This window comes from Panthera uncia, chromosome D1, assembly GCF_023721935.1.
Source record: "Panthera uncia isolate 11264 chromosome D1, Puncia_PCG_1.0, whole genome shotgun sequence".
NCBI classification, from domain to species: Eukaryota; Metazoa; Chordata; class Mammalia; order Carnivora; family Felidae; genus Panthera; species Panthera uncia.
The window spans coordinates 4,961,177-4,977,921 of NC_064808.1; the positions used below are offsets into that span (position 1 = coordinate 4,961,177).

Here is a 16,745-nt window from a genome sequence, read left to right on the forward strand (position 1 = left end):
CCTCAGATGCACAGCCACTGCTCCCTTGACCTCCCATGTGCCACGTTCTGCGCCAAGCACTTTATTAGATTAATTAAGAGTCTTTTACTTGTGAGTAAAGAAATCAACTCAAGCCAGATTAATTTCAAAAGCGGGGAGGGGGCGCTGCATGGGGAAAATCCAGGAACGTCTCTTGACCGCCCCCCCCCCCCGGTCAGGAAGTAGCTGGCCACAGGAAAGGCCCAGAGTGGGGACCCTGGAGCGTCTGGCATTATCCAACAACTCTCAGGTTCTCCCTGTGCGTCTGCCTCATCCCTCTCCTCAGCAGACAGTCTTTTTCTGATACTCAGTTGACAAGGCGGGGAGAAGAGGGCCGCCTGCAGCCCCCGTATTCCTATGTTACAGGTCCATCCACAGGGAGGAACTCAAGCAGGATCTGCCCTGACAGAAACAGGAGTGCTGGGGCCCAGCACTGACCCTGGGGAGGAGGACGCAGCCCTCGGGAAGCGTGTGGATCTGAATCCAGTTTTGCTTGGCTCCGAAGCTAGGAGGTGGTCCTCAAAGGGAGGAGACAGGTAGGGGAACTGTGTTCACCAAGGCCATAAAGGGACGTTGTGGGGACATGGACAAAAGCCAACGTTCTGTATGAAAATAAAACTTTAATTTGCCAAGGGGCCATCACAGCAACCCCACACCCTGTACCCGAGTTCTCCTGGGACTGGGCAAGCAGGGCCTCCCTGCCCACTCTCTGCAAGTGTAGGTGCTCAGCTGGGAGAACAGTCACACGTCCGAGGCTGAGGCCGTGCTCAGAGGTGGGCAAGGGACTTGGCCGGCTCCCCTCGTCCCTCACCAGCGATGGGCCGGTGTCGCTCCTCCCAGATGGTGAGGCCGTCGCAAGAGCAGATCTGCTTGGGGTTCTGGAAAAGGCCAGCGGAGCGTGCAATGATGCCACAGGCCAACCTGAGGAAGAATGTGTGGTCAGGAGCGGGTGCTGCAAACTGGTCTGGGCTCCCCCAGGGCTGCCCGTGCACCGCTGGCACAGCACAGCCTCCTGCCGGGGGTGGCATCACTCACCTCTCTCCTGAGTTCCCTGTGACCTTGGATAAGGGATGGCCACCCCGGCCCAGGTCGTCTTCTCCCTCATCGATGACCAGGCTTCGGCCAATCACATCCCACACCTTTGAGGGCAGATAACAGCCTCAGACAGTGGACCTGTTAGGAAAGGTCCCCACCCTCTTTTCCACCTCACCTTCAGCTGCTCATCCTCTATCCTGAAGACAGCTCGGCCATCAGTGTCAGCGCAGACATTCCCCAGGTCTCCTCGGTGCTGCGGTGACATACAGGGGTGAGGAGAGGGGCACATGGGGCACAGCCGCCAGCTTCTGGCTTCCCAGTATCTGATTCCCCTTCCCCAAAAGTATCAGTGCCCTCCTCTGGGTGCAGTCTGGTAAGATAAGGAATGGCCCAGGACACAGGATGGCAACTAGATGCTCCCTCCCTGGGACTGAAATCCCGGCCAGTGACCCCCTTCCTAGGAAGTCATGCCCACTGGACCAGACTGTTTCTCCTACAAGGTTGTCACCCTCCCTGCAACCCAGCCTCAAAAGCCAGCCTGGTTCCTTCTTCTTTACAAGCCCCGTTCTCCAGCCTCTTGTTGACTCTAAGCCCTTGGCGGTCTGCATGCAATGCCCCTGGGCTTAAGTTGGCCAGGTTTGGCTTTCTGACCACAGGAAGCAGCCAGCACTGGTCCCTGACTCCCAGCCTCCAGGAACACAGAGAAGAAACACAGGGAGCAAGGAGCCTATCCTGCCCTCCCCCAGAAGTTGGCTCTGCCTACCTTTTCCCTTTGAAGGTAATAAAAAATGTCCTAACACATATACCAAGCACTTCCTCCATCAGACACACTTTGCTGGCATGCTGTAGCGTGCACATGCAGTCCTCACCCTCAAGGAGCTCGAAGCATGGTGGGGAGACAGACGTCGAACAGACTAGCGATTATGAAACACAGAGTTAGTACGGCAGTGAGTAGGTTTGCAGGTGACTGGACCTTACTGGTAAGTCACGGAAGCCCACGTCTGTACAGATAAATTGTGCCCAATCGGACGCTTTAGGCAGAAGCAAGTGCCTGTGCCTGTGCGGGCTGGTGCACATGGCTTTGCTGTGAAGAATGGTCACAGAGCAGGTCACTGGGGGACGGGGGTGACAAGCAGCAAGAAGTGCCACTTCTGCTTTATCTTGTTTTCCAGAGAGACATCTGCTGCTTACACCTGGCACTTTTTGTTATCCTGCGGTGGGGGCCTTTATGGCAGAAAGATCAAGGAAGGGGAGGTGATACTGAGCCTTGACGAGCATCTTCAGGATTGGGCTGAGAGAGCAAGCAGCCTAGCAATACGGCTCAAGAGGCATGACCCAGCAGCACGGTCCACTCCTGTCCCTGCACTTGGGCAAGTAGAACTGGGCCACAGGGCCTTGAATGTCACACCAAGCAGCTGGCCAGGGTCTATGCCCTTAGGAGCTGGGGAGCCAAGAAGGGCTTTGGGCAGGGGCATGGCATGGTTACTCTGTGCTTTGGGGCAACCTCTAGCACAGCGCATGAAGAGGAAGGATTGGGGGGAGGCAAGAGAAGGGAAGGCAGCTTGGGGACCAGTTAGGAGAGGTGCAAAGGGACAGCCAGGCTCTGGTGTAAACCCCCTCACTGAATTCACTTGCAGCTGGGCAAAAGCAGATGCAGAAATCCAAAAGGAACTTGTCAGTCACCATGGCAGCCTTGGCAGCCCAGCTCTTGCTCAAGTCTTTATCTCTATCAAGGACCTGTGGACAGTAGAGCAGCTGGCCCCAGCCCCTTCTCATCCCCCGCCCTGAGGGGGCCTGGGCTACAGCAAGGCTGCAAGCTGGTCTCTCACCCTTCCGGTCTCCACTCCCTAAAGACATAGGGCTGCCAGTTCCCAACTGCTCCCTGTTGGTTCATGCCGCAGGGCCTCTGCCTATGGAGTCGCCCCCACCTCCACCCCCACCCATCTGTGCCTGACATTCCCACTCTCTGTTCTTCACCTGCTTAATTCTTGCGCATCACCTTGCAAGGCTCGAGGTGCTCTAAGATGCACCTTCCCTGTACTGACGTCCCTCTGTGTTCTTCCACTGTGCACGTGCTAGACCTAGCATCACTTACGAGGCTAGGTTACAAAGATAGAATGGTTCCGTCTTGGATGCCCTCTCTTGCGTACTCGCTCTGGGGGAAGCCCAGCTGCCGTGTTGTGAGCTGCCCTAGGAAGAGGCCCACGTGGCAAAGGACTGATGTCTCTGGCCAACAGCCAGGGAGGACCCAAGGCCTGCCAACAGTGACATGAGCCTTGCGATGATTGCAGCCCCAGCCAACACCTTGATTATAGTCACCCCAAGCCAGAGGCCCCCAGCTAAGCTGCACCCATGTTCCTGCTCCGGAGAAATGGAGATGAATGCTTGTTGTTTTAAACCCCCAAGTTGGGAATGATTTGATTCACAGTGATAGATCACTGCTACACGGGACACAAACACAGCACCACACAGTGGACCCGACAGAAACCCTTCTCTGGCTTCCCAGGGTGGGAGGGGAAAGGAGTCAAACTTTTGACCATTGGAAATGTGAGGGAGCTGTCAAAAGTCCAAGAAATCAGGTACATGAGTTAAGAAACATGTACCATAGCTTCATTTGTCCTGTGCCAGAAGGCTACAAACCTTCATCAGATAGAAATTACAAATCCAGGAAGCCTGTGAGTCCTGGGAGGGTGTAAAGAGGGGCTGCCAGATCCCGGGAGAGGGACCAGGCCCCAGAGCCTGCCCTGGTACTGAATCTCCGAGTACAGAGGGAACACATACCCCAGAAGTGAAGGAGATGTGACCGGGTGTTAGGAAACATTAAATCCCTGAGTGAGGGCAATCATCCTGGATGACACCCAGGACAAAGGTTTAATTCAGTCTTCAACACCTTCTCTAACATTCACTAATCTCCACATAAAGGAGAAAAAGCAGGCCTTCCTCAGTTCTCAGACCTTGCAGGCCAGAACCCAGCAGGACTGCACTAACGTTTAGTTGGCCTCCAATGGTCATTTTTGCAATGACCCTGCTCTTATGGCTACAAGTACTGGTTTTCCATTCTCTGTGGCAGTATTAGGTTTCTTGTTAAAAATAAACCGACCTTAATTACATGAAACGATGTCTTGATTTGCTTCAAAATAATGGTGGAGAAAGGCTGGAGGTGTAGATGAAAAATGACTGGCCATGGGGCACCTGGGTGGCTCAGTCGGTTAAGCGTCCGACTTCGGCTCAGGTCATGATCACACCGTTTGTGAGTTCAAGCCCCATGTCGGGCTCTGTGCTGACAACCTGGAGCCTGGAGCCTGCTTCAGATTCTGTGTTTCCCTTGCTCTCTGCCCCTCCCCGACTCATGCTCTGTCTCTGTCTCTCAAAAATAAACATTAAAAAAAAAAAAAAAACACTGGCCATGAATTGGTCACTGTTGAAACTGGGTGATAGGGACACGGGAGTTTAGGACAAGTTTCTCTCCTTTGGAATGTTTGAAACCTTCCATGATAGATTATAGCATTAAAAATAACCCAATCTGGGGCGCCTGGGTGGCTCAGTCGGTTGAGCGTCCGGCTTCGGCTCAGGTCATGATCTCACGGTCCGTGAGTTCGAGCCCCACATCAGGCTCTGTGCCGACAGTTCAGAGCCTGGAGCCTGCTTCAGATTCTGTGTCTCCCTCTCTCTCTGCCCCTTCCCCGCTCATGCTCTGCCTCTGTCTCTCAAAACTGAATAAACATTAACAAAAATTAAAAAATAATAAAAAATTAAAAAATAACCCAATTTACCTAAGGAAAAACCTGAGTTAACTTACAGGAAACTGTGGAATAACTAACAGAACAAGCAATACTCAGATAAGCAAAAACCAAGGCAGCATGGAACTCACTGCCGACGGGAAACAATTCTCTGGTGAAAAACAAAACTCCAAGCTGGGAGTTGCACCATCAGAAATGGCCTTTTTAGTTCAGGCAAAATCTTCAACTTCCACACCTTCAGTTCTCCAGAAAGCTTTCTCCTACTGCCCATGTCCTTGGGTTCAGGCCGGATCGGGTGCTTGCCCTGGGCTCCCGGGGCCTCCCGCAGACTCCTGCAAGGGTCATCTCACTGCTCTGCAACCATGGGGTCCTCAAGGGTCTCCCTCACCAGACTGTGAGCTCTTGGGGTCAGGCCTCAACCACAGGGAGGGTCAATGTTTCTAAATTGGAACAAAATAAAATGAGGGGACCCCACCAAAATGGAATTGTCTGCTAACGACCCAGGAGCAACCTGCCCTGCCTGAGGCCTCGGGCCCCCCCTGCAGCCTAAACTTCACCCAGATGGACACTTACCCGGTCAGAGTCCTCGGGGCCCCCATGAGATGCTCCATCAGGGTTAAAGTGGTCTCCACAGCTAAGAACGAAAGGTAAGCAGGAGGGCAGCAAAACAGTGGCTCGCAGGCCATCCTCTCTATTTATTTCACCCACTCACTCAGCAAACAGACTTACTCCGTACCAGGCTCTGGGTTGAGGGCACTGAGAAGAATCAGATGTGGGTTCTGCCCTCAATAAACTTTTGGGGGAGACACAGATGAGTAAGCAACTAATGGCATCACAGCATGACAAACACCATGACATGAAGACCTGCCTTTCTGTGTCTAGTAGGAGTTACTTCCTTCTCAGAGGCAGTAAGGTGGCTACGAGCAGGAATATCAAGGTTCAAATCCCACCCTACCATGTACGTGCCCTGGGGCCTTTGACTGAGCCTCAGTTTCCTCATCTGTAGACTGGGTGTGTGTGTATATGCCTTACAGTACTTGTGAGGAACAAGTGTGAAAGCCTGTGTAGACGGCCGAACACAGCCTCTGCACGGAGTGGGTGCACAACTGGGGGAATGAAGATGCCACCGGGGAAGTTACAGATAACTTACCTGCTGCAGTTCCCTGTGAGGTCCCCAAACTGATGGACGTGGAGTCCGTGCGGCCCAGGCTCCAGGCCATCAATGGTCCCCTCGATGAGGCAGCGCTCAGGGGTCAGCTGTAGGAAGCGCACCACCCCTTGCACAGGGCCAGGCCCCTCCAGAATGGCAACTGCTGCCCCCAGATTCTCTGCAAGGTATCAAGACACCTGGGCTGGCTCGCCACCTCAGCCCCACACCTTCATCAGCTCAAAAAGGGCAAGGAGAGAGCCCCGCATAACTCTCATGCCTTCCCCAAGGCCACCTGAACCCCCAACCCCCAAATCCTACCGTTTAGATGTGTACCAGCCCCCTCCCTCCCAGAGAAGCCAAGGCCAGGGCTGTAGCGGCTACTCACGCAATAGGCCACTGCCCATGCCCTTGAGCACCGCCTGCCGCCCTGTGCCTTCTAAAAGGGCCTGCACCTCCTGGCTGGGCAGGGTGGTCTGCACCAGGACCATCTGGTTCTCCAACTGAACCTCCACACTCTGGACACCTGTGGGGAGAGGGGGGGCACGGGCAGCAGAGGGCTGACACCCCATCCTCATGGGCTGCCCGTCGGCAGCCCCAACCTCCCCACGGCTGGAGGCAAGCTGGGAAGCTGCCTGCTGGCTGTTAAAGGCCCTCAACCTCTCTGAGTCTGTGTCTTTATAAATAAAGTGGGGATAATGCCACGCGACCTCCAGGGTTATTGTGTGTCCCTGTTATAAGCCAGGAGTTATTTGTAACTTAAGAAACACAGGTAATTACTTAAGATGTTTTCATAAAAGTGGGCCATCAGTATTTCATTATTTATGATAGCCCAGAGGAGAAAACAACCCACATGCCCATCAACTGATGAATGTGCATCCAGGGGCGCCCGTGTGGCTCGGCCGATTGAGCATCCAACTTAGGCTCAGGTCATGATCTCATGGTTCATGGGTTCGAGCCCCACATCAGGCTCACTTCTGTCAGCGTGGAGCCTGCTTCGGATCCGCTGTCCCACCCCCCCCCCAACCCCGTCCCTCCTCCGCTGGTACTATCTCAAAACTAAACAAACATTAAAAAAAAAAAAAAAAAAAAAGGAAATGTGCATCAATACAATGGAATATTTCTCAACCATAAAGAGATAAAAAGGAATCAAAGGGCTGATAATGCTACCACAGGGATGCACCTAGAAAATATCATGTTAAGTGAGAACCAGTCACAGAAGACCACACATTAGATGATGCCATTATGGACAAAACGTCCAAAATAGGAAAACCTATAGAGACAACAGATTGGGGGGTGGGGGAATAGGAGGGTGATCGCCAAAGTGTACAATTCCTTCATGAGGGGATGAAATGTACAATTGATAGTGGTGATGGCTGCACAACCCTGATCATATTAAAAACCACTGAATTGTATACTTAAAATGGGTGTATTTTAGGATATCTGAATTACATATCAACAAAACTGTCACACACACCTAAAAGGGGGGGGTGGGTGGTTAAATGTCAGACTCTTGGTGTGGGCTCAGCTCAAAATCTCACATTTCGTGACATCGAGCCCCATGTCAGGCTCCACACTGACAGCACGGAGCCTGCTTGGGGTTCTCTCTCTCTCTCCTTCTCACTCTGCCCCTGCTCCTGTTCTCTCCCTCTCTCTCAAAGTAAATTAATTTAAAAGGGCGGGGGGCTGGGGCACCTGGGTGGCTCAGTCGGTTGAGTGTCCAACTCTTGATTTTGGATCAGGTCATGATCCCAGGGTCAAGAGATTGAGCCCTGCATTGGGCTCTGTGCTGAGAGTGGAGCCTGCTTGAGATTCTCTCTCTTTCTCTCCCTCTGCCCCTCCCTACTGCATGCACATGTGCTCCCTCCCTAAAATAAAATAAAATAAAATAAAATAAAATAAAATAAATAAAAGGGGGGGGTGCTATCACCATCATCATGAGAGCTAACATTTCCACACATGTACGGTGGGCTTTTTATACTCTACCCATATTAGCTCATTTGATACTCAAGTCACCCTGTGAGGTGGGTATTAACATCCCTGTTTTACAGATGAGAAAACTGCAGAGACTTAAGAACCTTGCTCAAATGCACGGTGTAGTAAATCAGGGAACTGGAATTCATCTCAGGCAGCCTAGCTCTGGAAACCTGCCCAGACACTCCGCTCACCCTGAGAAGCAGCCCCTCCTCTGTCCTCCTGTAGGAGCTCCCTTTTCCCCCAAGTAACTCACGCTGCACTGCTTACAGTCCCCTGTGAGTGCAGGAGCTCTGTGTGGTCCACAGGGGTCAGCCTCCAAAGTCAGTGTGTCTCAGGTGCCCTCCAAATCCCTGAAGTGACCCTATGTACACACAGACTGCGGGATGATTGACCCACGCCTAGCTTTGAGGGCCACTGAGCCGACTCAAAGAAGGAAGAGAAGGGGCTTCTCTTTCATTCAGATATTTGGCCCTCCCAAGCCTTTTCAGAGAGCTCTCAAACCCTTAGCCAGCACACGGGTGATGGGTTGGGAACTATAATGCAGCTTTCACCTGCAGGACTTCCACCATTCTGCTTTCAACTTAGTAAATGTGTCCGTTGCTCTGCAGGGTAAAGCCCAGGGGAGCCGCGGGCCATCCAGAGAACAAAGGTTAAATAAGCCATTTCACCCTTTTGAGCTGGTGCCCTGTGAACTGAAGGCTACACGGACTACTGGTTTTCCCTTCATCTTTGGTTTCCCTCCTCCATATTCTTTCAACAAATGTGTGCTAGGCACGGAGGAGGCCAGGGTCAGGAAGAGCGCTGGTCCTTGTCCTCAGGGAGCTCACAGGCTGTGGGAGAAGCCGACTCCGAAGCCAGACTCCCTGTGGATTAACCATCAGGCAGAGATGGGAATAACAGCCCAGGGGGCAAAACTGGGAAATGCCATCAGGGAGAGGTAGCACCTAAGAGACAGGAATCTCTCTCACAGGCTCGTGTCTTCGGATCCCCTGCAGCAGCAGCGACACTGTTGGGGGAGCGGGGGAGGGGCAGAATTTGTAAGACATCAGACGTAACATATGCATCCCCTCTCCTGCAAGCACAGGGTGACTCTGTGAGAAGAAAATCCTCCAATTACCAAACTGGCCCTCACTTCAAACAAAATTTTATCCTGAGCCACCAGGTAGCTGTGAAGCGTTGGGCACTCTGGGTCCACTTAGAGATGCCTTTGGATGCCAATGGCTGCAAAGGGGGTACAGGGAGGGTAATGGGGGAACTCTTGTGGTCTGACTCCAGGGTATGCCAAGAGCTGTGCTCTGTCTGACACACATCAGGATGATGATACTGTCCTCATCTGGCAGGTGAGGAGACGAGGCCAGGAGGGGGTCACCACTGGCTTGGAAGGCAGCCTGTCCAGCCCCAAAGCTGATGTTTGGTCCCCTTGCCCCACAGAAAGTAAGGTTGAGCCCCCTAAGGCTGATGTTCTGAGGCTTCTGGGGCTCAGATAAGCACACAGGGTGAGAAACTTTTTTATTTGCCTTAATTGACCAGCATACACTAAGCACCTGCCACGTGCCATGTTCCAGGCAGTGCAAATAAACAGGGAACAAGTCAGGTCACATCTCTGACCCATGAAATGGCACGTGTTCCAGTGCAGGGCCACAAATGCCCAATACACACATAACAGAGTTTCAGATAGTGAAAAGCGCGATCAATGAAAACAGGTGATAGGGAACAAATGCGGGGCAAGCCACTTAGACTGGTCAAGGAAGGTCTCCTTGAACCTCTAAGTGAAGGCCTGAATGTAGTCAGGTAAGAGTATTCCAACAGAGGGAACAACGCCGGCAAAGACCTTGAGGCAGGAACAACACTGACATGTTCTAAGAAGAGAGGAAGGCCAATGTGGCTAGAGCTGAGAGTAAACAGATACAGGGTGCCAGGGTGGCTCAGTTGGTTAAGCATCCAATTCTTGATTTTGGCTCAGGTCATGATCTCAGGGTCATGAGATTTAGTCCTGCTTTGGGCTCCGCACTGGGCATGGAACCTGCTTAAGATTCTCTCTCTCCCTCTGGTCCTTCCCTGCTCATGCATATTCTCTGTCTCTAATAAATAAATTAAGTAAGTAAATGAATAGTTAGATATGAAGCTGTAAGTGGAGACCAGTCAAGCAAGGCCCAAAAGGAAAGAATCTGGATTTTAATTTTAATGCAACGGGAGGCCACTGGGAGAAGCCACAGTGTATAGTGGTTAAGAATGTGGACTCTGGGGGCGCCTGGATGGCTCAGTCGGTTAAGCGTCTGCCTTCGGCTCAGGTCATGATCTCACGGTCCGTGAGTTCGAGCCCCACGTCGGGCTCTGTGCTGACAGCTCAGAGCCTGGAGCCTGTTTCGGATTCCGTGTCTCCCTCTCTCTCTGCCCCTCCCCGTTCATGCTCTGTCTCTGTCTCAAAAATAAACAAACGTTAAAAAAAAAAAAAAGAATGTGGCCTCTGGAGTTGAAATTCTGAGTCTGCCACATACTAGATGTGTGGCCTTAGCCAAGTTACTCAACCTTTCTGTCGAGTTTTCTATTCGGTTTGTTCATCTGCAAATGGAGATACTACTACCTTCTTCAGAGAAATATTAAAGGCCTAAATGAGCAGTGCTTGGCCCATGGGACGCTCTCAAACATTATTACTTCTGGAGGATTTTAAGTTGGGCAGTGATATCATCTAAGTCACAATTTTAAAAATCACCTTGGCTTTTGTATGGAAAAGCTATTGGAGGGGGCTACAGAGGCAACAGGGAGCACAAAGATGAGGTTCTTGTGTGGTTCAGGGAGAGCTAAGGTGACCTGGATTGGTGTGAAGGCCAATGTATGGAAAAAGAGAGGCTAACTTCTGAATATATTTTAGATATACAGCAGACAAGACTTTCTGATGGACTGGCTTCCATGCAAGTGGGTTCCTCTTCTGGGGTCTCCTAAGAGCTGATTCTCTGCTTCTCAAGTGGGAGGGCCCCGGTGGGAAGCTCCCTGTAACTATGCACTTCCTCAACTCTTGACCTTGGTCTGAACCAAGAAGGCTGGCTCCCCAGCTGAGCAAGATTCAGTGCAGCTGGTGCAGAGTGAGGCCAGGCCAGCCCTTGTTTAGCTCAAAGCCTAGTAAGAAAGAAAACATAAGACCACAGGGAACTCTAGGACGTGTTACAAGGGTTCAAGGAAGTGAGCCTTGGGCTTGGAGCTTCTCCCACTTATTTACGAGAAGAGCAGAACCCTCTTCTCCAAAGCCCCAGGCCTCCCAGAGAGGGCAAATCTCAATCTCAATCTCTCTCTCTCTCTCTCTCTCTCTCTCTCTCTCTCTCTCCCCCTCCCTCTGCTTCAATATCTGTCCCCGAATGCCTCTGCCCAATCAGATTGCCACCTGTAAGCCCTTCCTCTCATAATTTCTAAGATTTAGTGAGCTCTCACTACATGCCAAAGATTTTTCTAAAGTGCTTTACATGTATTAACTAACTTATTCTTCATGACAGTCCTGAAGAGTAGCTTATGGCCATTTAAATGCTGAAGAAACAGGCCCAAGTAGTAACATGCATGAAGTCTAAGTGCCGTTCAGTGGCAAAGAGGAGATCTGACCACAAACATTCTGACTCAAGAGCACATACCCTTACCCACTACTGCTGCCCTATACAGGCTAAGTGCCATCACTGCCCTAGCTTCAGAACCCATCTCATTCATCTCCTCTCAGAACTGCTCTTCCATGAGCAAGGCTTCCATGCTTATCATTACCTGAGGGCAGACTGTGTCTGAAACATTTGTGAACACTTCTCCCTGAAAAGCCCCCAGTGTCTGGTCCATACCTGCTGAATGACTGGATGAACATTTAACAGAATCAAAGGAAGGCAGTTCCCAGTGCCTTTGCCCTCTCAGATATTTCTGTTGTGCAAGGTCACCTCCAGACCAGTTAACTGGCTTATAAGAATCAGGAGCTGCCTGGGATGGAACACGGCCAAGGCTGCTGTTTGCGTTGTCAAGATTATGCTGTTGGGCAAGCAAGAGCCGCCGCCGTATCCAGGGAACGCCCTCTGTAGGTGGGGCTATCTATCCTCTGCCTAGCTCCTCATTCCCTGGGCACCTGAGATGCACAATACCAGTGTGTCAGGGCCGGTAGAGGGCTCTGGCAGGGCAGGCTTGAGATCTGCACTCTAGGCTCTGCCTCTGCATCTCCGTATGACTCTGAGAACATTCCTTCCTGTCTCTGGGTCTCAATTTCTACACCTGTAAATGGGAGTAAGGTTGGTCCAAGAGACTTGCCGGCTCCTTCCAGAGCCCTCAAGACTGTCCGCAGTTTTTCTGGCTCTTACCTGCCACCCCTTGTAGGGACGTGCGCACCGCGTCCACGCAGCTCTCACAAGTCATCTGCACCGCGAACTCCAGCTGCAAGGGCGTCAGGGACGCGCAGATGAGAGCTGGGGACCCCTTCTGCGTGACCCTGCTTCATTACCTCCCCTGTGGCCGCCCCGAAGGCCTAGGAAAACGTCTTCACGTGACCCCTCCTCAAGCGCCCTCATTATCAGTCATGATCGTTCCGGGACCAACACCCCAACCCTCCAACGTCAACGCCAAGAGCCCCGCAAGTCTCGAAGCGGTTTTCCGGGGAGGTCCCAGGCCCCGCCCCAGGTGCCTACTCTTTCCCTTCTTCCTGCGTTAACCCCGGGGTCCGAGGCTCTCTGCCCAGAGAGGCTCCCACACGAGGCCTCGACCCTCACCGTGCAGGCGGTCCCGCGGTCCGCGGAGTCCGAAGCCATCCCGGACCCAGTCACCTGCCAGAAGACCTGAACTGCTCGAGGTCTCAAATGCAAACCTCCAACTGCGTCGCGGAGAGGCGGGGCCTCGGAAGTCACATTTTGCCCCGCCTCCTGGTGCGCGCGCACGTAACACCCCTCCCGCACGTCTAGCTTTGGCACTCACCGGCTGCGCAGGCGCACTCGGGCCATCCGACCCCCTGGTTGCCTTAGTGACCCCTGGTTGCCTTAGTATCCTCCGGCGCTCTTCTGGCCAGACCACCTGTGCCGCCAGCGCTAAAATGGAGCCCTATAAGCCGGACCCCGAGCTCCAGCGGTTTTACCACCGGTTGCTGTGTCCGCTGTCGCTCTTCCCCCGCAAGGCGACATGCTCAGAATCTCAGAAGCGCCTTCCGCCGGAGGTGCCCATGCTGCTGCCCTTGCGGGTCTCACGGCTGACGGCGGAGTCTCTGTGCCGCCAGGTGGCCGAGCGGCTGGCCAATAGTGGGCTGGCGGTGCGCGTGCCTACCGAAGGTCGTCTCCGTTTCACTCAGGTCATCCTGGACGAGCTCAAGTGCAGCTGGCAGGAGCCTCCCACCGAACCTAGTCTGAACCACTTGAACAACCAGAGACTGCGAAAGCGACTCCAGGTCTACGTGCTGCTCAGCAGTGAGCAGCTTTTCCTACACTACCTGCACCTGCTGAACACCATGTCGACCCCCGCAAGTGTCTTCACTGAATCAGCCACGCTCACCCGTTTGACCGCCAGGCTCGCCAAGGACTGCACAATCTTTCTTACCAGCCCTGAGGTCTATCATTGCTTGCTCGCCGACTTCCTCACCCTGCTGAAGATAGAGCAGGCCCACCGCGGCATGCACAAGCTGCGCCCTGCAGGCTCTACTGGGGCTTTCAAGCTTTTCCCTAGCCCATTGCTTCACAGCTCCGGCTTCGCCCAAGTACCGTGCTGCACCCTCAACCTGAACTATCTCATCCAACTCAGCCGCCCGCGGGAGTTTCTCAGTGAGCCTGAACTGGATCCACTGAAGGAACTGAAGTCCATCCCGCAACTGAAGAAGAAGAAGCCTCTCCAATGGCTGTCCTCCGTGCAGAAGAAGAGAGAAAGCGACTTCAGTTCCGCACAGATTGTGTCACCGCCCAGGTACTCTGTGACTCCCACCAGCGGGGCTCCCCCTACCTCCCACTTGCCCCTCTGCTCCCAGTTCCAGAGGGGCCAGTCCATGCCCTCTCTGCGGGAGGGCTGGAAGCTAGCAGATGAATTGGGCGTCCCTCCACTCCCCCCTCGCCCCTTAACCCCGTTGGTCCTGGCTCCAGAGAGCAAACCAGAGCTGGCAGGGGACACGGTGGCTGAGGACCTGAAGCAGATGATAAATAATATGAAATTGGAGAGGACTCACTACTCATCACTGGACACAGGCCTGCCCCCACTCGTAGGGGCCCTGACCCGCCGCCCAGCTGCAGCACATCGCCTGGAGGAGCTGCAGAGAATGTTGAAGGGCCTCGAAGAGGAAGAAGCCACTGGGCAGTGCGGCCTCCAGTGCCCCAAATCCCTTCCATTTCAACCACAGCCGGTGACTGTTACTTTGAAGCTAGGAAATCAGGTTGTGGTCCAAGCAGCTGCTGTGCAGGTCTCTGAGAGAAACTTTTTGGACTCCTTCCACATTGACAGGGCCGGAGTTCTATACAACCACCTGGCTGGTGAACTAGAACCCAAACTTATTGAGGAAATGGATGTTGGTTGCTTTGTTGGCAATAACATCAGGGAGGTCTACAAGGAGTTGATGAGCCGTGTCTCTCTTGACCACTTCTCTTTTGACCAGGGACCCCTCATTGAGCCTGCAGCCAATAAAGACTGGTCAACGTATCTGTCCTCGGCCTTTCTACATCAAGAAAAACAGTATCGCATCATCAATCCCAAGTTAGCTGGACTTTATTCCCAGAGAGCAAACATGTTACAGTCCACCTCTGATAAGATATCCTCCCTCACATCACTGCAAGCAAGCAAAGGCTGGGAGAAGTGGTCAAACAAAGCCTCACGGGTGAACTGGTGGAAAACCACCTTGTCTGTGAGTGACTACTTCAAGTACCTCACCAGCCAGGAGACGGATTTCCTCCACGTCATCTTCCAAATGTATGAAGAGGATGTTCCTGTGGAGGTCAAGGCCCCTGTCAGAGAGTCCATAAAGATTCGGCGCCCACCTCCCTTGCAGGAAGATGAAGAACCAGACTTTGTGCCAGGAGAGTGGGACTGGAACACCGTGCTGGGGCACAGGCTAGGAACTAAGAGGAGCGGCCCCCTGGGAGAACCCTACAAAATCCTGAATCTGCAGAAGCGTCTGGAGCGGCTGTGGTCCATGCTTGAGGTCCCGGACAAGGATCGGCTGGACATGGCCATCAAGTACAGCTCCAACGCTCGTCTGAGGCAGCTGCCTTCGTTGGTGAGTGCCTGGGAGCAAGCCCTGAAACCCATTCAGCTGCGGGAAATGTTGATGGGGAAACTGGAATGGTTTGAGCGACAAGCCTCTGACCCCAACCGCTTCTTCCAAAAGACTGACATGGACCTGAGTCGCTTCCTGGAGGAGAATCGGTTCCGCAGCCACCTACACAGAAAGATCAGTCTAGTGCAGACCCCTCTGGCTTCCCTCCTGGAGGAGATTGAGTTAGTTTTTGGTGAGCCAGTGACCTTTAAGGGGCGGCGGTACTTGGACAAGATGAAGCATGACAAGGTGGAGATGCTCTACTGGCTACAGCAGCGGCGACGGGTCCGCCACCTGGCCCGGGCTCAGAAAGCCTCCCACCAGCCAGGGCTGTTCCAGAAGCTCAGCAGCCAGCCTCTGATAGCTCCTGGGAATACTCCCATTATTCTTTGACAAGGCCAAGTGCCCTCAAATCTCCCCCTCACCCCCAAGCATCCAGCAGATCCTCCAGACCCCTTGGGTGCTTTAGAAGATAAAATATCTAGGAGTGCAGGGTTCAGGAACATTGTTTTCCAACTACCAAGGGACTGAGATTAATACTTTATTTTGACGTGAGGTTCTCATAATGCATCCCCAAGCCCAGAAGCCCAGTATACCCCTTTATTTCAAGCCATGCACAATAGAGCCAAAATCTCATATATCAAAAGAACCGAGACCCTCCCTTGGAGTTCATTGTAATGGGAAATGTCAGACAGAGGAAAACCTTCACCTTTGGAACACCTCAGCTTAGCATTTATCATACTACATTAAATTGGCTGATTAGAGTCCCAAATCAAGAGGTTCTGTGGCATGATGCTTATGAGCTATTGCTCTTGGGGTGTCAGGGTGGCTCAGTCAAGCATCTGACTCTTGATTTCAGGTAATGATCTCACGGTTCATGGGCTCGAGCCCCACGTAAGGCTCTGTGCTGACTGCATGGAGCCTGCTTGGGATCCTTTCTTCTTCTCTCTCAGCCTCTCCCCTGCTCATGTGCGTGCTCTCCCTCAAAAATAAATGAATAAACGTTAAGAAAATGATAATAAAAGAGCTGGGGCCCTGGAGTAGGAAATATGGATTTAAATCCTGGCTTTGTAACCTCAGCCAAATTACCTAACTCCTCTGTACCTGGACCATCATATGTCAGATAAAGGGGCTAGGTCCAGCTTGTTACTTACACTTCTAGGATCCTGTTGGTTGAGGTAAAAATCTGTATTACATTTTTACCAGTTAACACAAGCACGTGGTACAAAGAACAAAAGGGTATATACTGAAAAGTGAGTCTCCTTCCCATCCCTACCTCCCATACCCCAGTTCCCCCACTGTGGGACCATCACCAGTTCTTGTGCATCTTTCCATTCTCTTATTCAGCAAATAGTCACCGAGCACCTACTAGGTGACACATGCTTGGTCTGTATCACTAAACAACAAAGATCCCTACCCTTCGTAGAGTATATACCTACGTTACTTGGGAGAAACAGACCATAAACCGTAAACATAGTACCTAAGCACACAGACTAATAGAATGTTAGAAGGCGATAAGCACTGTGGACTAAAGAAAAAGGAGAGTAGGGTAAGAGGAAACAGGGTGAGGGATGTCATTTTAATTAGGGTGGTC

At 52.4% G+C, this 16,745-nt stretch overlaps 2 protein-coding genes across 6 annotated transcripts; one reads left to right on the plus strand and one right to left on the minus strand.

The window, feature by feature from the left end:
- Positions 1 to 481: 481 nt before the first annotated feature.
- On the minus strand, positions 482 to 12,763 carry CCS (copper chaperone for superoxide dismutase). Of its 5 annotated transcripts, none has more exons than XM_049615980.1 (9): positions 12,642 to 12,763; positions 12,237 to 12,309; positions 6,329 to 6,466; positions 5,944 to 6,121; positions 5,367 to 5,427; positions 1,923 to 1,967; positions 1,229 to 1,306; positions 1,054 to 1,157; positions 482 to 896 (listed from the first exon to the last, which is right to left on the minus strand). In XM_049615980.1, exons 1-9 carry the CDS (start codon positions 12,678 to 12,680, stop codon positions 524 to 526), a joined length of 1,089 nt encoding a protein of 362 aa, XP_049471937.1. In that variant the 5' UTR covers positions 12,681 to 12,763; the 3' UTR covers positions 482 to 523. The 5 variants fall into 5 exon arrangements, with proteins under 5 accessions (XP_049471937.1, XP_049471947.1, XP_049471953.1 ...); XM_049615996.1 differs by having other exon boundaries at positions 619 to 939; XM_049615990.1 differs by lacking the exon at positions 1,923 to 1,967 and having other exon boundaries at positions 484 to 896.
- A 116-nt stretch (positions 12,764 to 12,879) lies between these two features.
- CCDC87 (coiled-coil domain containing 87) lies at positions 12,880 to 15,927 on the plus strand. Its single transcript, XM_049615775.1, is given in 2 exon segments — positions 12,880 to 15,487; positions 15,489 to 15,927. Coding segments are annotated over 2 exon segments (2,553 nt in total). The 5' UTR covers positions 12,880 to 12,958; the 3' UTR covers positions 15,513 to 15,927.
- The last annotated feature ends 818 nt before the right edge of the window (positions 15,928 to 16,745 follow it).